The following is a 13728-nucleotide window of genomic DNA, read 5'->3' as shown; positions in this document are numbered from 1 at the left end:
TGCTCTTCGCTTACAGTGGGAGGGTCTTTGCTCCCTCAGCTGTCACCCAGAGGTTCAGGGAAACAAGAGACATGGGAAGTCTGACTAGCAGTGAAGACTGAAGTGAAGTTGTTGAATACCTCAGCCTTCTCCACGTCTGTTGTTACCAGTCCTCACTTCTCATCCATCAGAGGGGGTACACTCTCCTTGGCCTTTCTTTTCTGACCAACATACCTACAGATTCCCCTCTTGTTATTTTTTACATCCCTTGCCAAGCTCGATTCTATCTGTACCTTGGCTTTCTTCATCCCATCCCTGTACATCTGGATAGCATGCCTGTACTCTTCCCAGGCCACATGTCCCTGCTTCCACTGACTGTGCATTTCCTTCTAGCACCTCAGTTTGACCAGCAGGTCCTTGCACAGCCATCCTGGTTTTCTGCCCTCCTTGTTCACTTTCTTACACAGGGCGATAGAGAGTTCTTCCTTACATCCTTAAAGAGTTGCCAGCTCTATTCAGCTACTTTATCCTTCAGGACAGCGTTCCAGGGGATCTAATCCACTAGGTCTTTAAATGGCCTGAAGTTTGCTCTTTAGAAGTTCAGGGTCCTGACTTTTCTCTTTGCCAGGCCCATATTCCTCAAGATCACAAGCTCAACCAGGGCACGGTCTCTGCATCCCAGACTGCCTCCAATCCTAACCTCTTTATTGAGTTTGTCTGCATTGATAATCGGAAATCCAAAAAATAAACATTATATAACTAAGAAATGGTATACATATACAACACAAGTGCACTAATGTAACAAGGGTACAGGTTGTCAAGGTAAAGGAGGGCAAAATTGAAAGCAAAATTGAATATAAAAATGTAATGCATATATTAATGTATATGCCTATATGCCTGGCAACCCAGGTAAAGAGCCTGGGAAGTAACGTCCAAAATCCGGAGACCAGATCAGACTACACTTCAACAACAAATACTGCACTAACATTTCCCAACTAGAAAGTCACAACAAAACAAAGTGAGGTGCAGAGTAAATTCAAATGTAAATTTTTTTTTTTCCAACATGGAATAGGTGATTGTCCTCCATATGATCAGCTGCATGCAACACCTCTTCTAGCAATATTCTGGAGGTCAACTAGCCCAAAGAACGGTTCACCATGAAGACTCCCTGATTTCCATGACAGAGTAGATGTTGAAGGAGACCAGCTGATACATAAACTTACATTTTACCTGCACTTGCAAATACAAAAGCTCTTCATGGCTGGTGTGATTCTTTACTCCAGATTCTCAAAAACAAACAAACAAAGAAAAACACAATCTAGACAATCCCAGTACAGTTATTTGATTTTTTTTTAAGCATTTCCATAATGACGAGCAATAAAATAGCTACCTTTAGGAGGCACTGTAAAGTACTGGGTACATCTCATGTTATATCAGTTTTGCTTGCCACAGAATGACAGGGAGCAGTGCTGCGTTAGAGTTCTGTCACTGCATGATAGACACAACGATAAGCAGAAAACAGCCAGCAGCAGTATATATAAAACAATGAAGAGTTAGCACTGTTGCTTTCTGCAAGAACATCGGCAGAGGCTTTGCACCACTCATCATTGGATCTTGGTAAGAGTTACTGCAATACCACTGCCAACCTCCAACGCAACCCCATGGTCACAGAGATGCATGTCAATACAGGTGAAAAAAAGGAACTGATATGCATGCATGCCTTGTGAGGCATTCTAACCCGAATACCTAAGATCTAACCCTACTAAGGGTATAGTAGAGACTCCCAGATGCAGTGAGAGTGGTGGGCATATTCATGAAATTATGCAGAGGAGAACCCCAAGAGCAAGTGTGTTTAATGGGAGAAAAAAATCTATTTTCTCAGACCATGAGATACGGATGGAAAACACAGACAAGCTTAGAAAAAACAAAGAACAGCTTATACACCAAAAATGTTCGCGCTCCTATCCCCTCCACAAACTATTGTCACATAATTTAAGAAAATACATTGTCCCACCACAAATGACACCTTTCAATACCAAAGACATTTCTCTGATGCTTTTTCTTTCACTGAGGAATTTCTGCTGCTGAAGAAGGGTAAGAAATTAAGCATCAATAGTTTCAATTCATCAGTCTTACATATACTCACAATAATGAACAGAGATTATTTTTTCCACCCATAAAAAATGTAGAAATTAAAATTAATGTAGCACAACATTTTTGAAAATAGGCGTATAAACACAATCATGCATTCCATGTTCAAATGCATGTACAATATAAGCTGCAAACAGTAGAACAGAGTAGTTCATTTGGAAGGGACCTACAAAGACCACCAAGTCCAACTGCCTGACCACTTCAGGGCTACCCAAAAGTTAAAGCATATTATTGAGGGCATTGTCCAAATGCCTCGAACACTGACAGGAATGGGGCATCAACCACCTCTCTAGGAAGCCTGTTCCAGTTTTTGATCACCCTCAGGCTAAAGACTTTTTTCCTAACATCCAGTCTGAACCTCCCCAGCACAGCTTTGTGCTGCTGCCCCACGTCCTGCCATCAGTTATCAGGGAGCAGAGACAGGCACCTCTCTCTGCATGTTCCCTCCTCCGGGAGAGTCCCTTCCTCAGGAGAGCAATGAGATCGCCTCTGTCTTTTTTTCTCCAGACAAGACAAACCAAGTATCCGCAGCCTCTCCTCACAAGACAAGCCTTCCAGCCCTTTTACTAGCTTTGTTGCCCTCCTCTGGATGCATTCAAGTATCTTAATATTCTTTTTTTATTGTGGAACACAGAACTGCACACAATATTCAAGATGAAGCTGCACCGATGCTAAATATAGTAGGAGCATCACTTCTTTTGACCAGCTGGCTATGCTGTGTTTAATGCATCCCAAAATGCAGTTTGCCCTCTTGGCTGCCAGGGCACACTGCTGACTCATGTTGAACCTGCTGACGACCAGCACCCCCAGATCTCTTTCTGCTGAGCTGCTCTACAGCCATTCATCTCCCATTGTGTACTTCTGATCAGCATTACTCCATTCCTGGTGCAGCATCTAGCTTTCACCTTTGTTGAATTTCATGCCATTGCTCCGATCTACCTAGATCCCTCTGCTTCTCGCCCTTCCAGAGTCAACAGCATCTCCCAGTTTAGTACTGTCAGCAAACTTGCTAAGTATGCATTCAACTCCTGCATCTAGACCATTGCTAAAAATGTTAAACAGATCTGTTACTGTAGTGACGGTTTGCTCAACATACTTATTCTATGAATGGCAAATAAGTTCTTTAACAATCTGTGCAAACAAGACCGATTTTTTTCCCAAACAACTTCCAGAGAGAATAGGATCAAAACATAAATAAAAAAGAACTCCCCATGCTCACCACTACATACATAAGTGCACAGCTCAGCGACAGTTTCCACTAGTGTTTTAGTATTAATAGTCTTGTCCTTCTGCATCCTGAATCAAAATACCCAAAATATACCTAACTTCCACACACTATCAGTCCTTTTGAAATCAGAATTATACATAAAAGCTTTTCTTTTTAATTTTCTTCACCGGATCACATCCTTCCTCAGTCCTGACCTGACCTACACTACAAAAACACTAGTGTTCCAGTTATGACAATTTAAAAAATAGTTTTCATGGCATTAAGATGAATTGCCAGCACTGAAATACTAATGTTAGTTTACCAGTGGCTCATATCTGTTTAATAAGTTAGAATTTACTTTTATTGTAAAGTGCTTTAATACAGACAAGCCCTTATTCCAATGGAAAACAAACAAACAAACCAGTCTAAACCCATTTGTACACTAGCAGGATATATTCCATTTCCCTCACCCATTTATTTGGGAACACAGGTTCCTACAAACTTCAACAGTCCTGAAAGTCAAATGGCAAAGCAAGTTTCCACATATCGGATAATCTAAACTTAAGCACGTGATTTTAGTATCCTAGTGTCACGTCAAAAGTTTTGTGGTTTAGGACTTTGACACCTGAGAGCAATTCACCAGGGAGAGGTGGGGGGAGAACAGCGGCAGAAAGGGGTGAGCTTGCACACTGCACCTGTTTGATTACAAGGCCTGCACGCCTCTTCAGCTCTCCTATCTCCATACCATCTCGATCATTACTTGTTAGCCCTTTGACATATCGTAGCTGTTAATCTATTTTCACTGAACAGGTAGGCACGGGTACAAACACGCTAGGCAGACGAGTAATCGCACAGTTACTTTCCCAGTGATACCTGCCTGCACGAGCACGACGCTGAACAGGCTGAGAAATCCACCCCGGGGACACCACATCTGGCCCTGCTCACACCAGCGGCGACGGTCCCTGAGGGAGGCGGCCGCCGCTCCGGGACTCACACCGCTCCGGGACTCACACCGCTCCGCCGCCCGGGGGCCGGCCCGGCACCGCCCCTCCGGCCCCCACACGCAGGGTCCCAGCCGGTGCAATTACGGTACCGTCCGACCGCCATCGACAGCGCAGGCCCACGCCGCGCCCCACCCGAGATCAGCCCCCGCCTCCCTGGCCCCAGTACCGCTGAGTGAGGCCGAGGAGCCGACTGGAGACCGCCTCTGCGCTTCTCAGTTCCATGCGTGCGGAGGCCTCACCGCTCCTGCGTCGCTTCCGCGGTTTCGTCCCGCTCGGGAGAGACGACGAGAGCTCCCCTCACACATCCCGCTGCCCTGGCGCGCAGGCACGGCGCGCCAGCCGCTCAGCTGCCGCGCCGCCGCGAGGCACGCCGGGAGCTGTAGTCCCAAGAGCGAGCGGCCCGTCCTCCGCAGCCGGGAGCTGGCTACACGAGGGGAACAAACGGGCCCCGCGGGTCGCCGGGCTCCTCCACAGACGGGGGCCTCCTGCGGCCCCTCCACACACAGACAGGGGCCAGGCTCGCGGCAGCACTCCGTGCGAACTCTGTCTTGGTAAACGCGGGACGTAGAGAAGCAGGCTCCTGTAGAGTCGTTTTCTCAGAGCTGGTTGCTATTTAATAGGAGCAAAACACCGAGGAAAACATTCCGCACAGCAATACTCTTCAGCCAGCTCACTGTCTGCTTCTGGTTTCTGCTGCATCCTAGAAGCCAGGCTTAATCTGGCTACTGTTATATCAGTAAAGGCACATAAAAAGGTCTTCTCAGCCTGCCTGGCTACAGCTCGAACACTTCAGAAGTGCAGTCATCTCACAGACTATTCTGTCATGTTCAAACACAACCAGCCAGCCATCAGGGCAAAACCTTACTGGGGACAGAATGGCAGCTCTATCCAGTATTACTTCATTCACAAAGTTGAAAATTCAGACGGCACATGCACAGAATCTTTGGTTTTGCTAGCTGGCACCAGACCACTTCATTGCAATTGAGCCTTCAACAAGCCCTGCACGCCTTTAAGAGTCTAACACAAACCAAATGGGAAACACTTTCAAGCGTGTGAAGCTCTTCTCCCTGCTTTCTCCTTTAATGTAGATACATGCTATTGTTCTCTATCTTTCCAAGAGGTAAACATAGTCAATGCTTATCACCTTCACATCACGAATCTACGCATGACAACGTGACATAAAGTACTTTGACCATGTGAAGACTTATTTTAAAACTTTTCAGTAGGAGTTGAAACCAGTACTGAAATCAACCATTATGACTAAAGATGAAACAGTTCTTTGCTAGAGTAACAACTTGTATCTCAAGTAATTTAACTTGCATGGCTGTACTCTGTTTACACCAACTCCTTCAATAATTTCAATGGCTCGCATGTTTTGTAACAAACTTAAGTGCACTACTGTGTATTATGAAATACCACAGCCATCCAGGTAGTAAACTGTAATGAATTATTACATGATGTAATCGTGTGTATATTCTTAGCTTTCTTTACAACCATTACCATGAAATTGCAACTTCAGGTAACATACTAAAACTTTGAGGTTTGATTTTAATGAAAAGCTACCCTAGTGTTAAGAAATTCAATTTCCAGAATTCATATTGTTCTGAGTCTCTCTGCTTACTGTGTCAGCCACCAGAAAATTAATTTGGATCTTCTATAAGCAAAGTTTACAACATTTTGACACCTGAGGATAGCTTCATAATACAAGCTTCTGGCAGCAATGCTGTCTAAGTAAGTCTGCATCCTCCACCAGTAACTTACTCTTCCTTCTATGTCACAGCATTACCCCTCACTATTAATTCTGATAAGGTGTGTTTAAGGAGCCACACTACCAGCTACTCAATAAAAGGGGGAGGAAGGGGGAGGAAGCCTTCCAAAAAAAGGTAGAGAGACTCTTTTGTTATACAAGGAATTAATGGAACACAGTTGGACTGTGAGTTTAATGGTAGATTAATACGAGCAAACTGCAAGCATGAATAAAGTGATAAAATGCAATTGGAACCTAGCTTGCCTTTATTCTGAACCTCACATCATCATGTAGGACCACCTACAAGTTACATGTCCAACAGCTGCTCAGTTTGGCAGGTGGCTCCTGAGGTCCAAATAAAAAATAAAATAAAATTGCATCCACTCATCCATCTCCTCACACAAAACTGGCTGTTATTACTAGAGAAGCATGTATCAGTGCCAAGGTAGTTTTCAACCTCTGAAAGTCAATGTAGAAAGGGCAAACTGCAGGCAGTTGATGGCTGCATCTAAGTCTGGAACATGATGCTCGGTGAATAAAATTTAAATATACTTACATACTTTTTATTTTCTTTGTTTTGATCCCCAATGCTAAAACAGAGCAAGAATTCCATGCATGGAGCACTCCTGGAGTAACATCTCTTCATGCTTTCTCCTGCACACTTTTTTCCTCATATATGTAATTATAGCATGTCATAATTCTTTCAGATAGACATAATGCTATCAAATTTAAATCAGTAACATTTAATAATTTGGAGAGTAATCTCCCCTCACTATCTATACTATTGTGATTTTACTCAATATTAAATGTATAAACATGACAGCAGCACCTTGACAAACCTTCAAAGCTAACAGGAGACAGAAATCTGCACCTTACCAACTACAACTTTCTTTTAAAAAAGTGCATCTAAAACTTATGTCTACAGGCAAGAAACTACAAGATAACTGGTTAAGTACTGCAAACAAGTCTTCATACTAGTTAACTGTAAAAGTTGCTTTTGTTATTAAAGGATTACCCCCCATGTATTGAAAAGATCTTCCAGTTTTGAACATCAATGGAAATAATTGATACTAGTCTTGTAACGTTAAACATTGTAAAGAATAATTCACTTGTTTGCAGACTACGTGTATAGAGTCCATTACATCGTAACTTCAATGTCAGAACACAAATCCAACCACTTACCACAAACAAGTTTATTGCAAACCTAAATTAATATATTCCACATGCCAGCTGAAAGTAATTTTCACCTAATATAACAGGAAACTTAAGACTGACTGCCTGTATACTGAGAAACACCCTAATAGACAAGAAAAGGCATACCCAGTAAAACAGCTTCAAGGGATCTTCCATGTTAGAGAAGCAAAAATATTTACTGGAGAAAAACAAACAAGCAAACAAACAAACAACAACAACAAAATATTACCCCTCCTCAGCATTTTGTACTAAACCACAATATTCGTTCTCTATGAATACGTGGACTGCTTTAGAAGCTTGCCGTAAGTGAAGCTTCATTTCTCTTGCTCCTTCAGAAGAACCTACTTCTATGGAAGTAATGAAACAGAAAGAACCTACTACTTAATGTATTTAATTTTCACTTTGACGCAGTTGTCATTTACCCTATTCCTCTTCCCTTCTAAGCACTAGGTATAAAACAGAGTAAAAAAGAACACATGCATGCATTCAAATGTAAGTATTTGCTTTGCAGTGCCCCACTGTCATCCTGAAAAAGTAATACCAAAACACGACCACCTCTCTTTCAAACAGAAAAGAAACAACACCTACTTTTGCACAGACCTTAGAAACTACAACAAGGCTGAAGATTCTCACTTCAGTTTTTCAGACTGAGCTTTTTCCTCAATCAACTCCTTCCTAAGAAGGTCTTCTGAAATGAAAAGCCTGAGTAAGTTCTGGGCCTGTGTTACACCACACTGAAGTCCAAAAGCATGCCAAAATTCCAGCCAGAGTGGAATGCAAACACAGACCCTCTGCATGAGAAAGAACAGCACATCAGATTTCTGTAGCATGCTATCATTTCAATGCTGTAATAAATCTTAAACATGATAAAAACACAATATTCTTTGCACAAAGGGCTTCCTCCCTTACAACACGCTGTCAGTAATTCTTTTCCTATTTTTTAAACAATAAGCACACAGAGGTGGAACTAGGAAAGGTTACTTGGATGCTGCCTAATAAGATGTGGGATTCCTGTTGGCAGCTTATAGCAACGATAGATGCTTCTTATTCTGTTGCAGGATGCAGCATGTCTCTGCAGTAACAGGCTGGCAGAGACACAAAGAACTGCTTTTGCTTTATTTGTAATTGCTGCTGACTGTTTGCCAAGTTTCTCCCTATACTCCCTCAAAAAGAAATATTTATACACACAGAAATGGATTTTCTAAGCACATGTAGTGATAAACAGAGAGAGAATATTTTAAAACAGGCCAGACAAATGAGCCCACAATGTATGATTTAAAGAAGACCCACAATGTATGATTTAAAGAAGAAAGTCTGAGAAATAGAATTACGGACATATTAGGAAAAAGAAGTGATTTACTTTATATGGCATGGTAATAAACCTGAAGAAAAGTATAAATCAAAATGACCCCCTACTTTTTCTGTTTAATTTCCAGAGTTACATCTCCTTTAATCTGCTTCTGCCTTTATAACAGCATTCCATTTTGTATGATTTATATAACGATAAATGAAGGGCTTAATTCACCAGACTTGTGGTATCTGTACTGTCAGCAATTTCAAATAGTGCTATACTTCTCCTAAAACACTGTACTGGTTCTGGCTGGGATAGAGTTAACTTTCCCTGCAGCAGCCCATACAGTGCTGTGCTCTGCATGTGTAGCTAGAACAGAATTGGTATCACACCAGTGTGGTGTCTACTGCTGAGCAATACTGGCACAGAATCAGGACTCCCTCTAACCCCCCAAGAGCCAGCAGGCTGCAGGTGGGCAAGAGGTGGGGCGGGAACATCACCAGGGCAGCTGACCTAAACCAACCAAAGGTATATTCCATGCCATATGATGTCACAGTCAGTAATAAAAGGTGAAAAAAGGAAGGGGAGGGGAGAGGTGGGCTCTCGTGAAAATGTCTGTCCTCCCGAACAACAATCCTAGGCACATTGAGGCCCTGCTTCAAGGACATAGTGGTCAAACATTGCTCATTGGCGGGAAGTAGAGAGCTATTTTTTTCCTCTGTGCTTCCACACAGCCTTTTCTTTTTCTTTTTTTTTCCCTTTCCCCCTTTTCCTTTACTCTTTAGTTAAATTATTTAATTAATAATAATTTCCCCCTAATAATTATTTTTCCTTTAATTAAATTATCCTTATCTCAACCCATGAGCTGTTTTTTTTTTTTTTTCCTTTTCTTCTTCCCCCTCCTAAGAAGAGGAGGGGGAGTGAGAGCGCAGTTGTGGTGGAGTTCAGCTGCCTAGCAAGGTAAAACCACCACAAACACAGTCTTCATTACTTTTGTTATAGCCTTGTGAAACAAATCTTACTCTTTAACCAACTTTAGGACAGATGAGATCCTCAGCATTTTGCAGACACGGAAGATACTTTGGAAGGGATTGCAGACTCTTATATAGGAATATAGCTGGTACATCTCAACCTGACAAGTAACGATACTAGCAGGATTTCAAAACAACTCTATCAGTCCATTTTATCTCCTTGGCTTTCCACAAAGAGCATAAATACGCTTTTAGTGACACCTTTAAAGGATGAACGTTCCCTTTATAGCCACACCACTTAGTAACTCTCTGCTGGTGATGCACCTCACATCTTCTGAAGCAAGCAGAACAAAATACTTACATAACATAAAGGATCCAGGAAGAGAACTGATGTTCCATTTCCTTTTATTAGATGAAATCAAAATCACTCATCTTTTCCACAACCAAATTGGTACGAAGACATCTAGAAGCAAAGTTCTGAAAAGCAGGCTAAGCCACAAATACTGAAGTTTTGGTGTTTTATTTATTTATTTTTAAATGTTTGCAAAATAAATAATGAGGTCTTGAAAACTCTGGGCTAGAGTAAGGTGGCTCAAAATATAATTAAGTCCACATAACCAGCATTTTCTGTGTCATCCATTTTGAACCTTCAAATGCAGTTAGCCAACTAGGAACAGCAGTCATAATGACAGGTAGAAATCAGACCACTTGGATCTTGACCAGAAGGTTTGCATTGGCTTCCAGCCATAAACATTCCTAGTGCACAGCCAAACTTTACTCACTATTACTACTTCCAAGCTTGCCCCTTCACACTGTCTATTCAATGGACCTGTGCAGACCTGAAGTGGCAGAAGTTGACCTGGGCAAGTTTGAGATTCTGCACTCTTCTATAATCCCTGTCTCTGAAGGCTCACCCAGCATGCATGCAAACCAACCATATAACATGAGAGTCAAAGTACTTCAGTTAAGCTCCTGAACTAGCTATATCTCCAAACTTATATATCTATATATGCATATATATATATATATATATGCATACATGGCAATGGATCCAGAGGAGCAGACTCATCTGCTTCCTAGTACCCTGCTGTATGTTGATCATTTATGGGATTGTAAAGTTATCACATAATTTCAGTTGCCTACAGAGAGTTTTCTGTGGAGAGTATTCAGTATGCCTACAAGTAGCAGAAACCAGCCAGTTCCAAGTTAGCCAAGGAGACATGAAAGTTTTGCTGCTCCTGATTCAAGACACCCTTCACACTATTATATTAAAATACTGGGCATGCATGGCAACTTCCCTGAAAGCAATGGAATTTATAAGGAAGCTAGATAGCATCATACTGAACACTGAGAAAAAGCCAGTCATCACAGTTTGTGGAGAGAGCAATAAGAGAGAACAGATAAAATACTAATACTGCAGGCACACTTAAAATACTTAGAAGTAAAGAACCAGAAGAACCACAATAACATTCTCTAAAGCGTATATGGCACCACACAGGCAGGCAGAATCTCAGCAGGAAATGGAGAATTTGGTATTCTAGACCAAAAAGTTCTAGAAAAAAAAAGGAGGGGGGTGTCTTGCAATTACACAGCTGGTGCAAAAAATGATGAAAATCCAAACGAAACCCAGTTAATCTGATAAATCCCCAAACAGAACATGAGCTGTTAAAAAAAAAAAAAAAAAGTACAACTGATGAAAATTTTTAAGCAGGCTAATGCACAAAATGTGTAACTTGTAGTGGAAAAAAAGGCCATTATGCTGTATTTTCTTCTAGGAAAAAATGGTATCTTGCACAGGTCGAACTAAGGTAATTATCTTCTAAAATGTACTGAAAACTTTTCAAGATTGACTCAACTCTAGCTATTTTTGCAGACAGCTGGTAAAGCTGGATGTTTCTCTCTCTATATATATATAAATTATTCTCAGTAATTAAAATGTTTTAAATACTTCAGCAAAGCAGTGGATAAAGAAAAAAATAAAAGTTTTAAAGAAAACAAGATAACACTTCCTTTTAAAAACATTCTAAATTTCCCACATGAAAAATTCATCTATACATTTCTAGGGACAGTTTTGAATGATCTGTAAAGCAAAATAAAAGGACAAGAATTTCTTTTCCTATAGGCAAGACATTCTTATGTCTCTGAGAATATGTGTGTGCCTACCTATACATACACAAAGACATAAATACCATTGAATACACGTATAGAACCCATACCAAAGAAAACATTGCCTTATCAAGGGCCGGCAGGTTCACCCACAGACCTCATTCGGATGAGTTCTTCATAGATCTTCTGTTTCTCGGTTTATTTTAGACAGATCTCTGAAGGCGTTTTGTCTGTTTTCCCATGTTTCAGAGTCGCCACCAAGCCGGGCAGGCCACCGCCGAACAACGGAGAGAACGTGCGGCTCGCCCGCCCCTCCCAGGCTGGCGGTGCCAGCACCAGCCGGCGCCGCTGCCCTCGGAAAGCCCGGCTGTAGGGCCCGGCACCGCCGCGCCCGGGGCCCGCCCACCGCCCGCGCTGCCGGAGCGGCGGCGCTTCCCGGCACCACCCCGCCGGCCGAGAGCCCGCAGTTCTCGGACGCTCCCGAGCCAGGTAGTTACCAGAGAACTCTCAGAGGCGCCGGGCACCAGCAGCAGCTGGAGGTGAAGCTGTCCGGCGCACCTGAGAAGGGCATCAGGACGCTTCCCGCCGCGGCGCCCCCGCGCTCCCCTCGGTTTCGGATCTGCCCTGCTAACGCAGACCAGGCGAGCGCACGGGGGCGGAGGCCGCCGGCGAGGGTTGCGCTGCGGCCCGGCGCCGCGGCAGCCCGTGTCCCCTCCGCCGCACGCCATGGCGCAGGCCGCGGAGCCCGGGTCCTAGAGCCCGCGGGTCCACGGCGCGGGCCGCAGGGAGGGCGCCGGCGTTGTTTACTAGGCTGCTCGAGCGAGGGACGCGGAGCCCTGCTTCGGTCATTGTCCAGGCCAGGGTCAGTGCCTCAGTAGCTCAGTCCCTCCAGTGTCTCTTGTTTTTAAGAGACCGTCGTTCTCATCCTGTTTTGGCTGGACACAGCTTTATGAGCGGTCTGAAGGTGACCACAAATTTTGCATGCTGTGGCAGTGTTCTCTTTGAAGGAAGGACTAGGGCTGCACCTAATGCAGAAGCATTAGTGGAGAAGGAGTGACAGACAGCTGGGTACAGACAGCTGCGGTGGGCTGTCTTCCTGGCTCTCAGATGGATGAGAGGCACTTTTCTGATGACGGTATGCTGAACACACTGCTCAGGCACTGTGACAGCTGGTTGCTTCACTTTCCTTCTGCCTGTGATGAGTGAGAGGGTGGTTAAGTGAGGGGACTGCTTGTTCCTCCTTTCTGTGTTGGGTGTGTGCATTGTCAGGCCAAGTAGGGGAGACACTTAGCATTGCAGTCTCAGTTTGTGCTGCAGTTTCTGAGGACTGTCATCAACAGAGGGCTGGAGTTAGCTGGGCACCTAAGTGAACTGTCAGACCTTCAGGGCTACTTGACATCCTGGTAATGAAACAGAGCCAGAGAAGGTGACCAAAGTAGCATAGAGTCAGCCTTAATTGTGGCAACCACAGACTAGGGCATAGTTCTGTGGGGGTTGTGCCTGGCCATTTGTTAACTGTTCAGTCTTTTGCAGATGCTGAGGTGTACCCTAACAGTTGAAGGAGTGTCACAGCTGGGAGCTTTGCAGAGACCTGGGGCCAACAAATTATTGTCAGGGATTTAAAGTTTGTGGATGATGTTAGATTGTAAACCCTGATGCCTGATCAGTAAATGAGTAAACTATAAACCCAGACAAATACTAAGTCCCACCCAATAAATTAATAAACTATAACCCCTGAGTAAGAAACCCTCAACTACGACCACTGTAAACGATAATTGAAAGACACTGAACCCTCAGTTTTAAGAAATACAAGCACATATGAGGAGGAAAACTGTAGCACTACCGAGCTCTCTTCTGTGACCCGATAACCAAAATTCCATACTACCAGGCCAAGCATGTCTGTCTTGTCCTCTTTGTTTTTCTCTCTCTCTGTATGTCCTGCTCCCTGTGCCATTTTTTCTCTATTCTTCTTTCCTTCTTCCTGTCCTTTCTCTCTCTTTCCCTCTGTCCTGCTCACTGTCCCTGGTTTGGTTTTCTGTAGGCCACTGTCCCTGTCTTTCTTCCCACTCATTTCTTGT

General features: G+C 43.4%; 1 protein-coding gene across 32 annotated transcripts in view; it reads right to left on the bottom strand.

The window, feature by feature from the left end:
- GARNL3 (GTPase activating Rap/RanGAP domain like 3) overlaps nucleotides 1-13190 on the bottom strand; it is a 55979-nt gene extending 42789 nt beyond the window's left edge. For 13 of the 32 annotated variants that reach the window (XM_080561687.1, XM_080561697.1, XM_080561698.1 and 10 more), the window contains exon 1: nucleotides 12148-13190. In XM_080561687.1, coding sequence (XP_080417813.1) covers nucleotides 12148-12221 — 74 coding nt within the window. In that variant the 5' untranslated portion in view covers nucleotides 12222-13190. Of the gene's footprint in view, nucleotides 1-4214; nucleotides 4485-4507; nucleotides 4701-11760 lie in introns of those variants that run through there. The other 19 variants (XM_080561709.1, XM_080561717.1, XM_080561688.1 and 16 more) reach the window with 6 other exon arrangements.
- Nucleotides 13191-13728: the final 538 nt, after the last annotated feature.

This window comes from Anser brachyrhynchus (genome assembly GCF_964034855.1).
Source record: "Anser brachyrhynchus genome assembly, chromosome: 19".
NCBI lineage: Eukaryota > Metazoa > Chordata > Aves > Anseriformes > Anatidae > Anser > Anser brachyrhynchus.
The sequence above is the reverse complement of the archived record's forward strand: the minus strand, read 5'-3'. Positions and strand labels throughout refer to the sequence as shown.